The following is a 19,461-nucleotide window of genomic DNA, read 5'->3' as shown; positions in this document are numbered from 1 at the left end:
CAGTGGTGCGAAATTCCTTAAGAGGGCGAGTATCGCCGGAGACGATTAAGATTTTAACCAATTTAAAAGACTACAGACACATACAAATTATCTGGACACCTGCGCATGCCTCCCTCCCTGGGAACGAGGCGGCTCACACATTGGCTCGAGAACTCACTAACCAAGCCAGGGAGCCGCCTCACCCCGAGATGACAGAGGAGCGCATGGTTAGTTACGATGAAATCACCAAATATTATAGATTGGCGAGAGCTCGGTATTCCCCCGCCCACCCAACACTCAGTAAGCCGCAGATGGTGGCCTGGCGCCTCCTTCAAACTAACACCTATCCAAATCCAGTGGCCTACAGCCTGTATTATCCAGATAATATGAGAGCAAATGTCGGTTATGTGAAGGACGGGCGGATCTGAGACAGATCCTGTGGGCTTGCCCTCAGGTTACTCGACAGGGCCGCAAAATAGTTAATGAGGAGCAGTGGGAGGCCCTACTACTCAGTTCAGACCCGGAAGTACAACTCTGGGCCGTCCAGCTGGCTGAAGACGCCGCCAGGGCCCAAGGGCTTCTGGCCGCCGTTTAGGCGTGGGCCTAGTTCCTAAACCGCTGGACCCAATAAAGTTATTTCTCTCACTCTCTCAAAATGAAACTGTTGGATTTCATTGATCCAGCGAGTAACCCGCCCTTTTGGTTGAGAACCATTCAGCAAATGAATAAGCGCCTGATGGTCAGTGAACAGTTTGAATTTCGTGCTTTCTAGGTACGATCGAAAATACTTAATCACTAGCACAACAGCCAATGCCTCCTTTTCAGTTGTGCTGTAGTTTTGTTCCGATTTTGTGAAAGTATAAGAATATCATCCAACCACTTGTGCCTCTTCGTTGGTACAGTACACCACCTGTGCAGTAGTTCGATGCATCCGTTGTAAATTGAAATGGAACAGTGAAGTCCGGTATTGTGAGGACCGGGTCTGGAACAGTGAAGTCCGGTATTGTGAGGACCGGGTCTGATGATATGGCTAATACCAAATCTCTGTACGCCTTCTCACACTGTTCAGTCCAAATCAAATGTGTTTTATGGAATAGGTTGTTCCAACAGTTTAGCTCATGCTGCAAAATCCTTTATGTAATTTCTAAAATGTCCTGCGAGGTCAAGAAAAACTCTGCGTGTACATTGTCTGGCTTCATCTGTCTACATGTTCCATGAACTCCTCTTTCTTACTCTTTGTGAATTCGTCGAAAATGCGACCGAGAAATGTTTTTTGTGATTAAAAAATTCACTTTAAGTTTGGCATCACTTAATGCCATAAAAACTGATGTCAAGTGTTCAACATGTCATGTTTCATCCTTGGAGTAGACTATGATTTCGTCTACATACACATTACAGAATAATCCGAGAAACGGCTTGAGAACACTATTCATCATCTTTTGGAGCCATGCTGCACTGTTTTTCCATCCAAAAAGCAACAATTATATTCGTACACGTCAAATGGAGTGACAAAGGCTGTGTACATTTCCTGTTCCTCATCGAGTGGAATCTGCCAAAATCTTTTGCAAAGGTCTATACGGGCAAATATTTTGCAGCCTCCAGTTTCTTCAATTATCATGTCGATCCTTCGCATTGGAAAAGGAAAAATGTCCATCTGGCTATTCAAGATCCAGTAATCAGTAGATAGTTGCAGAGATCCGTCTTTTTTTGGAGCCAAAGTAATAGGTGAGGCGAACGTGGACACCGATGGCCGTATTATTCCAGCCGTTAACCTATTTTCACCCTAAGTTTCTTTTCGCAAGACATACTGTAAGGCTTTTTTCTGACCAGCATAACATCTCTCAGCTTAAAGGGAACAGTAAATTTTGTTGTAGCCGGTGGATAGTTGCATAGACAGAGTACTTCAGGGAATTTTTCACGAACGTGTTTTTCACATTTAACAAGGCAGTCCGTACGACGTTCAAGGATGCGCACATATCTTGCGCCACAGAAAGTAAGAATTTATAGTTGCATCCCTTCACGACAAGGGCGTTGATATTAGCCCTCCGGCCTTGATAATAGACATTTGCTTTCGCCCATTCATCATATATTTGTCTCGTCCCATCAAAGCTCTGTACTTGCACCGGTCTTCCTCTAATTATTTCGTCACATTTAACAAGAGCCACATTACAGATACAGATGCACCACTATCAACCAATGCATCAACATCGTCATCATTGATATTGAGTTTAACCCTTTGCGGTCTGAAACTTTTACCCACTTTCCGGCTGTTCTGGTCCGAAACTATTTTGCCAGTTTGTGGTGCCGCGAAGAAAACCACAAACTGTGGAAGAAAAACTCATAGGATATTTATTTTTTCTCTTGCATTCTGCAGGCAACTCCTCCACCGATATTTGAGCAGCGTGTGATACCGCTCGAAGCATTCTCCTGGGTGCAGGCCAGGGCTGTTACTGCAGGTTTTGAAGAAAAACACAGTTTCCCTCCTGCCTCCATTTGTTTTTCTATCGCTACAAACAGCACAGTCCTTGCTGTTTCAACCTGAGAGCTTGTAGATGAAATGGCTCCTCCCATCTAGCCTTTCCTCGCACTCCTTCCGCGCAGACGAGCCCCGCTTTTTGGCTCTAGCCCTCACGTCACCCACCAGCTGGGCTGCGATTTTGTAGCGATGCCTTCTGCTCGATTATATGCCACTCTTATCATCCACCGTTCACGGCCGGCTGATCGCTTTGATAACGGGGGCGGGGCGTCGCTCTGACCACTGACAAAGCGCAAAAAGTGCTAAAAGGAATATCGTCGGACAAGGAATCGCTACAAAATAGCGGCCCTGTTGGATGAGGTTGCGGTGGTACTGCAGGTGTCGCTGTTATTTATCACCATGATTCTGCAGCTGTGTGTGCCTCAAAATAAAGCTACTGACAATGGAAACCTCTAGAAGTTTTCCCTAAATGCACCACCGTAAAAGGCACGCAGTGAAAAAGTGGTTATGCTTCTCAGCGAGCCGCAGTTCCGCGCACAAGTGAGAACGCTCTGGTATCCAGAAGCCGTGCTGAACATTGTGCTGCACCCTAGTGCAAAAAGAAGCAAACTGCAAAAACAAAGTTTATTTACTCCTCAAGAGATGGTGCATCATGTATACAAAGAATGCGCACGAATCGCAGTGAGAAAAACCGTGAAATTTAACCCACGACCACCCTTGTCGGGCGGACCGCTACAGCCGTATTGTGTTGTCAAACGGACCGCAAGGAGTTAATATAGACAAGGCTAAGGGCAGTTCGAAAAACAGTCTCAATTTTTGTTGTCAGGTGGGACTGGACCAAGGAGGTTATAAAAAAACTTCTGGAGTGGAGATGCCGCGCCGCGGCTGACGCCGGTGACCGCCATATTGCTCCGGGCAGAAAACGCAGCTGCGCCGCTTGGGCCCTTGCGGTAGTTCGGCAGTTACGGTCTGCTGAGCGGTAGTTCTGCGTTTGTAAGGGAACATCCAAGCTCTGCTGAACGGGATGGTGAACGCCTGCGTCGCACGAATCGTGCGAAGCAAAAGTCAGGAGTAACGTTTCACGTGTATATGTAGCGCGAAAAAGCCTTCAATCGCTCGACCATTGCTGTGCACTATCTCCGTCGAGGAGCGCTGTTGTACATGAAATCTACTTTAAATTGGCTAATATAGGCTGAAACAAGCTTTTTTCTGCGTACGTATGTTTGTGCGACAGGTTCCCGAAAGAGAAAGCGCTGCGTGACGCATGGCAGCCCGCTGTTCGCAGAGATGGCTGGGCGCCTAAAGATTCGGATGTTCTTTGCTCGGTGCACTTTGAAGAGGGTTGTTTTGACAGGTCTGGTCAAACGACAAGGCTGCGACAGGGCAGCACTCCAACCATTTTTCTAGTGTTCTCCGCACATCCGCATAAAAAAGCGAGTTCGTAAGAAATGCTTGCTGTTCGTATATATTTCCGGTGCGCTTGCATATGAGATTCCGCATGTCGAGAGGAATTATTTACTACTTATTTAGATAAAATGATACAGCTCACAGACCTGGCGGAGGTCGTAGCTGCATGCGTCTCACAAGTTGACTGTTTATAAGCGTGGCACGCAACTGTTTCGCATCAAAACAAGAAAATAACTGACCTAACTGGCAAAGAAAGAGTATTGCCAGTCACATATCGTGTGTGTAACAACACGATATGTGCCTGGAGCAACAACAGTTCTTGGCAGCTATAGGTATCCTATCTCGGCGTAATTTAACTTAGGCTGGATCGCGAATATTACTGTTTTCGGAGATCAAGTTGCTGTTGCATGCCATCGTGTAAAGCTCTATACAAATCAGAGTTCATACAAATTCGTCTATTGCGGACTCACGATCTTTAGAATATTTAAAAGCCATTATTCGTAGTTACTGAACCGTGCGCCTTAAGAAGTGACATTATCAGCATGCCTTTAATTTTGGGCATTGGTGCAATTTTTTGTTTTTGCGCAGCCGAAAAATTTGTTTGTTTTGATGTGTTTGCATTTTATGTATGCCTGTTTGGCATTGCTTTCCTATAGTATACACTGTGATGCACCAGGTATTTATGCAATATTTTATTCATTTTTTTCACCATGTTGTTTTATGCTTATTTTTATCAAAATATCCAGGACATAATAAAAATTTATTTACCACTTTACTGATTTCACCTTGTACTTCGTGTCACTTCGGTAATGTGGCAAGCTGATGCGCATGAAACGCGTTACAGCTTCAGCCCACGTATTCTTGCGTTAACAAATGCCTTGTGCATTTGTCCTTAGCCTGACATGACAAAGATTACTGGGGATTCCTGATGATAGAACTAGGCTACATGAAAGCCCTAGCGTCGCTAACTCAATGATACGACGGCCGATTTCCACTTCTTTTACGGAGTCTTCGTCACTTTATTTCGTCACAATTCTTTCAGCAAAAAGTCACTCTAAATTCGCCTAATTCACCTCTCTGTGCACGCATTATCGCCTCAGTTCAATCGCGTAATCACTTTTAGAATGTTAAATGTGGCTTTCCCATCATCATCAACTAGCCCAGCACCGCGTGTTCTTCCCATCATTACCTTTCGTTGATCTCCTATCACCCCACTAAACCCCTTTAATCCACGATTATTTACTCCTAATTCAACATTATTACTGTCACAACACACTTCATTCACCTATCTATATTCATTGTTACTGCAGTTCACATGCTTAATTAATATTGTATACTTAATAGTGGTATTCCGCGCGCTATCACCTCTTATCCTAAGAGGATCATTTCGTGTCAACAGCACGGTTTTGAAACGGCCTTGAGACGGACACCCCACCACGAGGTATGCATAAAAGGCTGTCGCATTAAAAAAAACATCTGCGCTAAATAAATCATAGTAATTCTCCCGCTTTCATCATATAACGCCGCCACGAAATCGCACTGGTTACGCTACCAGCGCGCCGGCAGCGCTCGTTCTTGCCTGGAGCAAGATGGCCGCCAACCGGTTTTCCAGGCTTCAGCCGGTCGCATGGGCGCGTATAGGGGATCTCCACTCCAGAAGTTTTTTTATAACCTCCTTGGACTGGACACTCTCTTTTATTAGTTTTTTGGTTGTGCTTCCTCTGAATCAGAGGAGACTGGTTCAGTGACATTGCTGGTGGTAGACATTAAGTTGGCGACTCGAATTCTGCCATGAGGATTTTTGAGCTCACGAGACCTCCGTGGTGCCCTTTTGAAAGTTTGATCTGTTCGATCCACATTTTGTGGTGTAAAATCGGTGCAGATGCTTCTGAAACATCCCAACAGTTCCTGGATAGTTTTAGATGACTTTACTTGCCCCTGCCTCTGAAGTTCCTTGGGTAAACCATGAACAGTCAGTGGCACTACTGCGGACTCCAGTAGTTCTGCATTTACCATGTGAAGAAGCCGCCTTTTCTCGTAAAAAAATCTAGGTGCTTTCCTGAGTTATATTTATAAATAATTGCTCGGTCCCACCTTTCAACTGGGTTTACGTCAAATGCTGGCAAAAAGCTCGTTCTCCACTGTTTCCATGTATCCGTCATATGCCCAGCCTAATGGATGTCATACCACTTCTTCGCAAGTCCGTTGAGAAACTGACGCATGTTCCTGATGCTATCGCAGGGTTCGTCCCCAGGAGTTCTCGTCACACACTTGTTCGTAGAACTGGATCCAAGTCTCTGGGCTTGAGCTCTCCTCATCAAAGATGTCGGGCTTTACCATCTGCTTGTTCTGTTATTGTTGGGCTTGAATACCAGTCAGAAGATTTTCCATGAGTTGCTGCTGTCGCTCGGCATATTGCTGCTGCAGGCAAAGAATTTCTAGCAGGCACGAGTCCCTGGAAGAGTCAGTCCTGCTCGGTGAAGTTCTTGGCGTCAGCTGCACCAGCGGCGTCATGATGCTTTCGGGTAAATCATACTTGACGTCTTCATCCACTTCAGATGTTGAAAAATACGACTGACGGTGTGTGTCTCTGGCTATACTCAGAGTTATTCACATAACAGAGGCTTCTATACTGTCATACACTGCGCCAATGCAACATTCCACGACAAGCGTGCACAGAACCAAAGCATGATCTTTTGTTTTTTTTCTTCTTCCCCCCATTCCCACCAGATCTATCCTTTGTCCTCTCGGCCTACTACTCAATGCAACATTAAATTTCATACTTTTACGTCGTAAAATATGATGACATAATTATTACGTGAAATGAATCACAGATCTGTACCTATTTACCACCAAACGTGCATAGAGACATGTTTCTGTGACCTGAGGCCACAGTGCACCCCTTATGCTCGCGACCACAGCATAGTAAATCGCATAGTGAAAGCAGAAAAGTGCACAAACAGCATGCAATATAACATAGCCTTACAACTGCAACTTGTAGCAGTAGCATATGAAATGGTGGTTCCATAGAAAGTGTCGAAGATTTAAAAAAAGCACCGCATATCCACGAAGTGAATGATGGTGAGTGGGTGAAGCACCGGAGGATCATTAGGTTAACGGTGAATCCCCCGACGCCGGCAAGCGAACCCAGAGGCGGCGAGAGCACGGGAAGCGGCGGCAAAACGCCGGAAGCGTTCTGTACCTGAAGTTGGTGACGCCGATGCTCGGTTCAAGCGCGACACCAGCAAGTGGACCCAGAGGCGGCGAGAGCACGGGAAGCGGTGGCAAAACGCCGGAAGCGTTCTCTACCTGAGGTTGGTGGCACTGATGCTCGGTTCAAGCGCGAGCTTCGCGAGCCCTCAGCTCCGGGTCTGCTTGCCGGCGTTGCCGTACTGCTGCAGCTTTGCCAGCCTTCAGCTCCGGGTCCGCATGCCGGCGTTGCCGTGCTGCTGCAGCTTCGCGAGCCCTTAGCTCCGAGTCCGCTTGCCGGCGTTGCAATTTTGCTGCAGCTTCCCGCGCCCTAGACTCGGTCCGCTTGTTGTCTGCGTTGCCGTGCTGCAGCAGCTTTGCGAGCCCTCGACTCCGCTTGCAGTTGAGCCGCCACTCTCGCCATTTCATCCACAGCGGGCGCGCCGTTATCAGAAGCGACCGTTATCATCTATGGCTGAAGAGAGAAAGAGAGCGCGCGTCGAGAACGAATGCCCTTGTGCACCGACCGTTATCATTTATGGCTGAAAGGAGAAAGAGAGCGCGCATCGGGAACGAACGCCCTTGTGCACCGCAGTGCCCCTAGTGGACTCCTTGCAAACCAGAGCTACGGACGACGACGACGAGGGGGGGGGGGGGGGGGACAAGGCTCGGCCCTAAGGTGCTTCGCCCCTAAAAAACAACTATGCAATGCGGGACATGTGGAGTGAGATTCCTATGACTGTACTAGTTGTGTATCCTCCACATCATTGCCTGCTCACAATGAAAGGCAGTATACAAGGCACTCAAAGCAAAGTGAAAAGGTAAACAGCCATCCATATAAAATAAACATCTTGCCGTCATCACAGAAGCATGAAGCCCTACAACATACAAGATTATAAATTGTCACCAGCTATGCTGTGCATGGGTTGTTTATTCTTCACATCGCAGACACTGGGAAAAAGCAAAATATTCTTGCTTTGCTCAGCAACTTGCTTAAAATATTATTAGAATCATTTTCCCCCAGATAATGCTAAGCAGCTTGTTTCCTTGCTTGAAAGTTCAAAGTACTCAAAGCCACTCAAATTTAACTGGCGAAGTACCAAAGCTATAAGTAACACCTTAAGTGAGGACTCAAGTATAATTTTAACTACCTATTTTTTGTGTGCTTTAAAACACGTCTAAATCTATGTAAATGAGCACTTTTACATATCCATTAGAATGCAACTGCCACTTTGCTGGCAGCTAGCTACCCAGAATCGTTCGGGATTACGCCAAGCGTTACTGGGTGGGCCAATATGTTTGAGTAAGACGAACAACTATTTGTCAGACTTGAGTATGTGCGTGACAAGAGCAGCAAGTCAACAGTGTCAATTGTGTGATGCCAATTGCATGATTCCTACTCCGGCCATTCAACGCGAGCTTATGACATACCGCTTGTTGGGTTCTACATAGGTGCTGGACGAGCGTAAGCAACAGAAACGCGGATTGTGTCGCCATCAGCTACTACGTCTTATACGATCTTACATACCTAAGGCTATGCCATGTGGTGTATGTTAAAACGGTGATGACATGTGCATTCCAGTCATGAAACAAAAGTTGTTTGACCTGGGCTGATCGTGAAGGTAGTACAGCGTCACAAAGCTTCTACATGGCGATAGCTGCTATGAGAAGTAAAGTATTGGGGAATGTATGGTGATCCCAGCGATGGTGCAGTATAAAACAGCATCCTAAAGCATGAGCTGTCACAAGGAAAGAACAGGAGCTATCACGAGGAAAGAATGCGAGAAACTGGCACGTGACGCAAGCGCAAAACATCTCAAATAGCTAGTTTTTGGCACAAGAGGAGTATGCGTGTGATCGTGGCCTGTGGTTAGAAAATTGGGCTGCTGTGCTCGAAGGCCGAAGTTCAATTCCACTGTCGGTCATGCAATTTCTTTTATTACAGAGGTCTGAAGTATGGCAACATAGGAAATACGTACCTACCGCAAAGTGCCTGGAATGAAGCAAAGAATGCTTCGCATTAAAATCAAACCTGTGACATCGTGCTCGGGAGCACGCCATAGCATCTGTGGCTTTGCCAAAGACACAGGCAGTGCAGTGTCCATGTGTGCACATAGCTAGCGGATGTGCATTCACTATAAGTGTGCTCCAGAGCACTCACCTTTACCACACCGATTGCAGCTGGTCCTACGTGCAAAGTTGACGTTTCCACACCTGCAGCAGAGACATAATGAGTACTAGCCTGAACTTATTGCACCTTCCAGTCCAGATGGCAACAATCAAGAGGGATGGTTATATGCAACAAAAGAGTACCGGTAGCGTGACAAAAGCTGGCACCTGACAACAAAGGCGCTTATGATATTCTGTAGTCTTCATGCATAATTTTTATTCCCACAATAAGATGTTGATCAGGGTTAGTTGGAACTGTGAATCCAAGATAGCTATCAGTGTAGAATTTGCACACAAGGACAAGAAATGACTAAAATGCACTGAAGTTCTAAATCAAAGAACACATTGCAGCACTAGCCTAAGTGCATACTTTGTAAGTGTATACGGCAATGACCCAAGTGACAGTGTACAAAAGGGTCAATTTCCCTAAAAAATTTGCAATCTCTAATTAAATTGTGGGCTTAATGTCCCGAAACTGCTCAGTGGGTTTTGAGGGACTCCCGAGTGGAGAGCTCTGAAATAAGGCACGGATGCTTTTGAATCATGCTTTTGGTGCAGATTAAAGAATTGCCAAGTGGTCAATTTGTACATTTAAATTCCTAGCTACATGAAGTAAAAGGTATGACAATAGCTCATCTGGTTTAGTTGAATCAGTGGCCTGTGTGTACGCTGACAATACGCCGACAATACACACAGTTCTGACTTCCACATGGAAGCCTTGTTCACTATAAAGAAACCTAAAATACATGAAGTCAAAGGTATGACAATAGCTCATCTGGTTTAGTTGAATCAGTGGCCTGTGTGTACGCTGACATTACGCTGACGATACACACAGTTCTGACTTCCACATGGAAGCCTTGTTCACTATAAAGAAACCTAAAATTGGCAGCTGACTATCTATGCATGAATAGATAGTGCACGCAGCAAGGGTAAATGAAAGATGCCATCACCGTGCTTAACCCTTTCAGGCGCCAATCGATTCTGTTAATTGAAAACTTACTTTCACAGCATTTCTTGCATCTTGAGAATCATAAAAAGCGTACAGCTGCTGAAGAGATTAAGAATTTTCAACTTTTCAGATTGTTTTGTGAAGTTCACAGAATGTGGATTCCACTGCTGTGATGATGTGGACTGTGTGGCCGTGACGTGAAGTTAGGCATGGCAGCCACGAGAGAGACAGCTGCGTGCAGCTCGAGAGATCAAGTGTGGAATGACTCGGACAGCAGCTCGCTGACGACGGTTCGAATCGTGGCCTTCTATGACTGGGTGTCCTGCTGCCATGTGGACCTGGTGAAGCCGATGTCCCGCTCTGCGCCTGTTGCTCACCCAGCGACCAGTGGCCTGCTGTCATAGCGGCCTGGTGCAGTATCCGACCTGAGAGCCTGCTGGCCAGCGGTGTTCGCAGCGTGGGACCTAGTAGGCACCCGCCTGTGCACCAGGTGGTCCGATATGCCTGCAGCTCGCGGCAACAGTGGCTGGCTAGCCAATGACCAGTACTCCAGCAGCAGCATTCGGTCCTGCCGGCCTGCTGTACACCTCTAATTCGGCTATGTCACAGTCCGGTGGGGTGCACTGCGGATGCTTACGTACAAGCCACCTCAAGAGATGCTGGACTTCCGACTGCCTAGCGGAGTGCCCACAATGACATACCGGCGAGTAGGACAGTAGATGTGTGCTTAGGTGGGTTGGGATTCTAGACATTCTGGACTACATATTACTATTATCATTGTTCAGTTATTTGTCGAGTGGCTAACTTCTCAGCTATGTGGAAGTCTGTGTTGTCCGTACAAAGCACCTGACTGCCGTGTCAGTTATTGAAGGATTCTGGACCCACATCATCTATCTTATCACACTCACTACAGGATCATCAGATATGAGAACAAACTATTTATTGTCTAGCAGACTTGAAAAGCACCTATCCACGCACTTTAAGTATGCCTGGTGCAACACATTGTGAAAAACAACGAAAGAACTGAACCTACACAACAACATATTCACACTGAGCAAAAACACACAATCGTCTACCTTCTTTTGCTGATGAGGAAAATTAGCGCAAAAAAAAGACAATGCACACAGGAAGGGAAGACAAAGACAAGCGCAAAGACAAGTGCTTGTCTTTGTCTTCCCTTCCTGTGTGTGATGTTTTTTGTTTTGTTTGCGCTAATTTTTCTCATCAGCAATGCAAGACCGACTAGCCCAACAATTAATTCTTTGTAAGGAAGAAGAAGTGCCGGTTAGTCAGGTGCATCTCCGGTGTATGAACTACGACGAAGAAGTGCCGGTCGGTCAGGCGCATCACCAGCGCTTTTACGCACGGGGCTTGTCCTGACTGCTCGCAGGGTTCTGACTGCCGCACCGAGTTCGACCTCTCAATCCTGTCAATAAACACCTTGACATCTTCTTGTCTACCTTCCCACCAGGTTTACTAAAACATTTTGCCCACATTATCCAAACTTGCAACACAATTCCAATCAGAGGTGTATCAAGAAGTACACAAAACATTTTAAATATCCATACTTTCATCAATGTTTTTGCTGTTGATGCACTATCTTGGCATAAAACATTGTGTACACAGAACCTAAAAGAGTTAATGTGAGGATGAGGGCTAAAATCCCAATTTTCACAAAAGATACACCTATTTAGATTTATGTTGTTCGGATTTCTCAACTAACAACGAAACTTTTCATAAAGCTTGGTTACAATATGTGCTTTAAAAGAACAAAATTCTTTATTCACATGGCGGTGATGTTTGCTTGCCTTTTAAAGTGCCCGTGAATGCTATTATCGAAACACAGCAACAGGGTGAGAGAAACTGCACAGGGAATGAATTCCTTCTTTCAAAATATTGTTCTTTGCGCTTTTTTAGCCACGAGAGACCAACGCTCTTCAGCACGAGATGCAAAAATAGTGAAAAGTAATATTTTTGGCTGTGGTGAGCCGGGATTGAGTGGCAAATCAAAAATGAGACTCAGGTTTGGTGGAAAGACGAAAAAATCCATATTTTAAATCATGGCAAGTCTGGATTGACTGACAAACTGATACTCAAAAACTCAGACTGATGGATTACAATCAGATTCCAATCAGCAAATCCTAGGATTACAACTGGCACAACGAAATTTTTGATGCTGGTAAACCATTTGTGCCAGGACCCATTCTCCAGCTTTCAGCATACAAAAGAGCTCACACCTCAATACAAGCTTTCTAAGCCAGAGCAGCTCCTTGTATGATGCACTAGGATGCAGTAACAAAATGCTTAATGATGGTTAAAATGTTGGCCTCGTAGCACTGTTGAGATTTTTTCCCGGTGTACGATGGATGTTCTCAGGCAACAATGAAAGTTTGTCCACCCATGTACAGAGTCCATTATGAAAGTAATGCACATGATTTTACTGTGACGCAACTATTCATGGCAGCACAGTAAAACCGGTTGGGCAATGTGGTGAAGGGTCTGCCCTTCCTACGCAGCCGGTCGTCAGTTTGCTCCGACCAATGTGAGCGGAAAGACGAACCTCCGCGTGAGGTTTCTTTTTTACTTTGTAACACGGCGCGATGGAGCGTTCGCTTGAACAGCGATACACTATCAAGTTTTGCATGAAGCTTGGAAAGAATGCAACTGTAACATTCAAGATGCTTCAAGAGGCCTTCAAGGACGACTGCATTTTAAGGTCACAGTGTGGGAGGTGGCACAAGCCGTTCAAAGAGGGCGGGGAGGAGGTCGTCGACGAATCCCGTTCTGGACGCCCAACAACGGCCAGAACCGACGAAAACATGGATTGTGTGCGCAAAGTTCTGCGTTTCGAATGTCGATTGAGCTTCCAGCAAATTGCTGACACCCTTCACATGCCCACATTTGCAGTACATGGGATAGTGACTGAGGATCTGCAAATGACACAAGGTCTGCACAAAGCTTGTACCGAAAGTGTTGACGGAAGATCAGAAAGAATTTCGAGTTTTGCGCTGTCAAGAATTGTTGGATTTGATTCAAAATGAGCCGGACTTTCTTAACTCTGTCATAACCGGAGACGAATCCTGGATGTTCGAGTATGACCCAGAATCAGAAAGTCAGAGCAGTGAGTGGCACACAAAATCATCCCCCGCCCCAAGAAAGTGTGAATGAGCAAGTCTCACATCAAAATGATGCTCATCGTCTTCTTTGATGCCCGAGGAATCGTCCATTTTGAGTTAGTACTGCCGGGAGAAACTGTCAACTCAGCCTTTTATCTGGAGATGCTCAAGAGATTGAAACGGCGGGTAGCGCGCGTGAGGGCTGACATAAAAGACACGGTCAAGTTCCACAATGACAATGCCCCCACAGCCACACGTCCTTCATCGTTGCCAACTTCCTGACCCGGAGTAACACCCCAGTGGTCCCCCATCCCCCTTACAGTCCCGACTTGGCACCGTGCGACTTTTTTTTTTTTGTTCTCCGACTGAAGAGAGAGCTGAAATGAAAGCATTGGGTGACCGTGGAAAACATCCAAAAGCATGTTACAACGTTCCTCAGACATTCTCGTCGAGGACTTTCAGGGTGCCTTCCAGGAGTGGCAGACACGTCTCCACAAGTGTATTGATGCAGGGGGAGAGTATTTTGAACAATTTTAACCATTTGTACAGGTCCAATCAATAAATCAATTTTTCCCAGATAATACACATTACCTTTATAATGGAACCTGTATATAGTCCCACAGGAAGGTGCAACAGCGCTACATGGTCCATCAGTTGCATCACTTGAATGTTGCGTGCATGTGGTTTACTTTTAAGTGTGAGCTTTGCAAGGCAGCAAAACCAGTACAGCACCACTCGATCCACAAACTACCAGAATATGCGAGTGCGGGTGGCACAGGGTCGAGCTAAAACTAAACTTTTGGCTATCCGCTGCGTCGTCAACAAGGGGATACATCAACAAGTTTTTTTCTAAGAATGGAATGGAACTGGACAAGTAGCATTTTCTTTCGTCTTATACTGCAATGCAACAATATCTTCATTATCAGTGGTCAAGTACTAGTGACAGAATTATAATGAGAAGTTGCTATGTCACCAGGCTACTACTAGAATATTCCGGCAGTCTCAAATCAAGTCCTACATTTACCTCAATTTCTTGCCTACTAAAGCTCTGTTCTCTGTAATATTGGCACCTTAGATGTTTTTGTTTATTTTTCTACCAATTTAGCTGGACTAGTGATGTGCCTTTAGTGTTCTTTTGAGTTCAACAAGGGTTCAGGTGACATTTATGGAGTTTTCGAGAAGCTGGAGCTGAAATATGGAGGAAGCACTTTGATCAAGCCACAAAGAGAAGCACCTCACAAGCGCACATAAGGGCTCTTGGCAGTTTTAAAACTAGGGGTGTGCGAATAGTGATTTTTGAGACCGAATCAAATACGAATCGAATAGCACCAGAAGCGTATCGGATTGAATATCGAATAATTTTCAAGAGTGTTGTAATTATGAACAGCATTTTCCACATTTAATATAACACAATGTTCACATCCTACAGTATTCTTAAAGTTAACAAGTTCATGTCATTACATAGTATGTTATGAAGCGTTGTTATTAAACGCACGAATGGAGCATTAGGAGTAAACAAGTAGTTTTTTCGCATGCTTGGACTCTTCAGAGAGTGCAAATTATCACTGTAAAACCTGTAATGTATGGCTACCTAAGTGTCGCAGTCTGCTCAGCTACACAAGTTCTCATGTTTTGTCTATGCTATGCTCGTGGGGGTGAAAATTTACCGTACTTTTGCTCCAATTCTATGTTTAATTGGGCGCTGTTGACATTTTGAAATATTTGAAAGATAATCGCATTTACGAATAGTGACTATTCGATTCGAAGACCGAGTCAAATAGGACGCTATTCGATTCGTTATTCGAAAGTTTCGAATATTCGCACACCCCTATCTAAAACTGAGCAAAACAGGAGAAAACTTGAAGCAGTTGCTGCTCAGCAAAGTCAGGTAACAGGCCTTTAATTAACAAAGACATGTTATAGCACGTAAAAAAAAAAAAGGTGCAGAGACAAAAGGACAGCAAAAAAAATGTGGTTGATCCCTCTTATATAGGAATCTTATATAGGAATCGTTCGAGCGCGCCACCGTTCGCGTGACCGTACACGTGAACGACTAGGCGATGGTGTCATAGCATGGGGCGAATGTATTCGCTCGCTATCGGGTCGCGGTGAGTCGGACTTCCTTGATTTGTCGCGCGCCCATGTGAATGTTCTATTGGTAGTAATTCGGCTAGTGTATATTAGTGTATGAAAGGTGCAATACATGCCCTTGTGATTGTTTGCACTACTGTGTTGTCGTTCCTTTGTCCCAAGAGCATGTGTGAGACCCCACACATGCTGCTCCTTATAATGGTCACGCCGGCGTTCTGAAAACGTATACTCGGCTGAGGCAGCGTTTCTACTGGCACGGCATGTATCACTTCGTGCGCCAGTACGTGCGCGCTTGCACGGCGTGCGAATGGCGTAAAATTCAACAGCGCCCTCCTGGCGAGTTACAGCCGCTCCCCTGCCCGGCCCGGCCATTTGATCGCGTCGGCATAGACCTATACGGACCCTTTCCTCGGGTAACCGATGGATAATTGTAGGTGTCGACCACTTGAAGTGCTACGCCGAGACTGCCGCACTCCCGGCAGCCTCTGCGCGCGAAGTTGCCTTCTTCATCTTGCGGAACTTCGTTCTTCGACATGGAGCACCACACGAACTGCTCAGCGACCGGGGGCATGTGTTCCTGTCCGAAGTAATACAAGCCCTTCTCGATGCATGCAGCATCGTTCACCGCAAGTCTACCGCCTACCAAGGCCGCAAACGAACGGCTTGACAGAGAGGTTCAACCGCACACTCGGTGACATGTTGCCTATGTACGTTGCCTCGGATCACAGTAACTGGGACACTGTTTTGCCGTTCGTAACGTATGCCTATAATACGGCCACACAAGCTACCACTGGCTTTTCGCCATTCTTTCTGTTATATGGTTGCGAGCCCTCGTGTACAATGGACACGCTGCTCCCATACCGACCCAACGCTTCTGAATGTACACCAGTGTCTGAAGCCGCCAAATACGCAGAGGACTGTAGGCAGCTCGATCGTACCCTTACGACCGCCGCTCAAGGCCGCCAAAAGCTACGGCATGACAGTAACGTGCCTACACATTTTCCGCCTGGTTCCCTTGTTTGGTTGTGGATCCCACCTCACAGCCCTGGCCTTTCAACCAAACTTCTTGCACGCTATGATGGCCCTTGCCGCGTCATCGACCGCACCTCCGCTGTCAACTACGTTGTCGAGCCTGTGACGCCATCACACGACCTTAGACATCGCGGGCATGACATGGTCCATGTCAGCCGACTTAAGCCATACTATGACCCCCTGATCCTACCTACGCCGTAAGTCGCCAGGATGGCTAATCTTCTCTCCCGGGGGCCATTGTAGTGAAGAAGAGGAAGAAGAAGCGCTCTTGTATCTGCCGCTGTGCATGCGATCAGCGTTCGTGGACTATCTCGATTGTGTGAGACGTCATTGCCGTCTAATAAATCGTCGCACTACATTGCCATTTTAAAAGCCGTCCGCTACTTCCGTTCATATTTGGAAGGTGCAAAGTTCAAGCTATACACAGATCACAAAGCACTAACGTACATTTCTAACTTCAACTATAGGGAAACAAGTGGATTATTGTCGCCACTGACTACCTTACCCCTTATGCGGAGACAAAAGCTACCCAGCGTGACACAGCAGCTGAAGCAGCTAAATTTTTCGTCGAAAAGGTGCTTAGGCACGGTGCCCCAGCGGTTGTAATTACTGACAGAGGAACCACGTTCATGGCCAAACATTTAGAAGCAGTTCTCAAACTCAGCAGCACAGCCTACCAGAAAGCCACAGCCTATCATCCACAGATGAATGGACTAACGGAGCGTTTGAACAAGACAACACCCACAGACATGCTTTGCATAGATGTCGACGTGGAACATAAGAACTGGGACGAGATTTTGCCTTATGTAGCCTTCGCATAGAACACCACCGCTCAACAGGAAACAACTCGTATGACACCATTCACCTTAGTACATGGTCGTGAAGCCACGACAACTTTGGGTGCAATGCTGCCCCACGAGTGCGACAATATCCATGCAGATGCTGAAGAATTTGCTCAACATGCCAAAGAAGCCCACTACCAGCACGACCAGGACGCAATGCGGTACAATCGTCAGCACAAATTCGTCGCCTACACACCCGGCGAGTGAGTGCGGGTTTGGATACCCATTCAGCGTAGTTTCTGAAAAACTACTAAGGCGATATTTTGGTCCATACACAGTTATCCAATGACTGAACGACGTGAATTACGAGGTCGTGCCCGATGGTGAAGCTTGTTCGTGGCGCCACAAGCAACCCCCCGAAGTGGTGCGCATGAAACTGTACTTTTCCAAGTGACTCGCGTTTTAGTGCCTCGTACATGCATACGCTCCAGTTGCGCATCGGGGCGATGCTTCCCTTGGGCGGGAGGCAAATGCTGCATGTGTAGTGCAGCAAAGATGACGATGTAACAAGACACATCGGCACTTGTGAAAAACATAGCAAGAAGAAGCAGTGACTAGCACGCGGTATTAAAAAAGTCGACCGTTCTTGTTACTGTCCCTGCTGACAAGTGCGTTTCGTTTGTCCCTCGAGTTTCCGACATTGCGACAATATTGAAGATGGCCGAACTGATGGACAAGATAGCCCAGGTGGGTGAACTTCAGCAGTTTGATTTTGAAGTAGCTCACCGCCCGGGAGCTTCTATGAAGGACGCGGATGCAATGTCACAATTAGCCATTACGCTTCTAGACAGTTATGCAGAGGCAAATGTTGCAAAGATATGGGATGAAACCGAGGTTTTGCAACATACTAAAAATGGACGAGTTCCAGTTCCTACATCCTTGGTTCCAAAAATATTAAAACTTTATCATGATAGCCCCGAATCAGGAGGCCATGATAGCTTTTGGAGAACCTACATGAAATTGACAAAAAGGTTCTCATGGCCTCGTATGAAGCAAGAAACAAAATATGTATTATCATGTCATAAATGCCAGATTAACAAAATAAAATTTAGGCAACCCGCAAAAAAATGGTTATACCACAATATTCTACCACGCCATTTGAGGTTATTTGATATATTTGAGGTTTAACTCAAGTGGCCAAAGCAGCGGCAAAACTGGCCAGACGATCAAACGATGTCTCTTCTTCGTGCGGCTTTTCACCGGCCCGGAGGATACTACGAAGGCCTTTCTGGATGCATCACCGCTCACATGTCATCACGTGCTGATGTTTCCGCATGCGCGGTATGACTACCCAATCTCTGCCCTGCAAGATAGTCATGGTCTGTTCACTGCGGCATTCGACAAGCTACTGAACTCTGCTATCGGTGACGTCAACCTGGATAGCCCGCTAATCCCAGTCATGACAGTATAAAAGCCTCGCCGCAGCTTCATCGCTTCGGTGGGCAAGGCAGCAACAAAACTGGCCAGATGTTCAAACGATGTCTCTTCTTCGTGCAGGTATGCTACCTTAATAATGCTTATTATATTCAGTCTGACAACCGCTTATTATTGCTGATGCCTTGCCCACACGAATGTCTTTCTACGTGTATTTCTGTATGTGCTGATCTTGTTTACTGCATGAGCAGCCTCCTACTGAGTGACTATATTGAAACAAACCCGTGCCCTTCAAAACGCTCCGCCACTCAAACGAACAAATCTGGCTCTATGGTATCCGAAATGTTCGCTCAGCTCCTTGCCGGGCAAAGTAAGATAACACAGGATATAGCAGACATGCGAAAATCCATCGACACTCGCTTTAAGGCCTTTGAAAAACGAATAGTTGATCTTGAGCAACAGGCACCCACGTTTAGCACAGCACACTACGATAACATACAGAGCCAGATTCAGAAAATGTCATCCACTATTAACACACTTTCTTCCCAAAATGACGATTTAGAAAAACGCTCGCGTCGGAACAATCTTATTCTTTATGGTCTAACAGAATCTGAGCATGACACTAATGAATCGCTGCAATTGCAAGTTAGAACATTTTTTACTGACGTACTCAAGCTTGATTTTCCCCAAATTGAGCGATTGCATAGGCTTGGTAGACCTGGAGGTGGGAAACCTCGCCCCATCATTGAGAAATTTCTGAATTTTCCTGAAAAGATTAGTGCTCTAAAGAGAGAAATTTATTTACAGAAAGGCAGAGAGGTCGGTCTGAGCTGTAAC

General features: G+C 46.0%; 1 protein-coding gene across 4 annotated transcripts in view; it reads right to left on the bottom strand.

The window, feature by feature from the left end:
- Positions 1-19,461, bottom strand: part of LOC119433426 (zinc finger Ran-binding domain-containing protein 2) — a 99,063-nt gene that overhangs the window by 63,651 nt on the left and 15,951 nt on the right. For all 4 annotated transcript variants that reach the window (XM_049659255.1, XM_049659256.1, XM_037700630.2 and 1 more), the window contains exon 2: positions 9,213-9,265. In XM_049659255.1, coding sequence (XP_049515212.1) covers positions 9,213-9,265 — 53 coding nt within the window. The remainder of the gene's footprint in view (positions 1-9,212; positions 9,266-19,461) is intronic.

Source organism: Dermacentor silvarum, chromosome 11, assembly GCF_013339745.2.
Source record: "Dermacentor silvarum isolate Dsil-2018 chromosome 11, BIME_Dsil_1.4, whole genome shotgun sequence".
NCBI classification, from domain to species: Eukaryota; Metazoa; Arthropoda; class Arachnida; order Ixodida; family Ixodidae; genus Dermacentor; species Dermacentor silvarum.
This window is presented reverse-complemented; position numbering and strand designations above follow the sequence as displayed.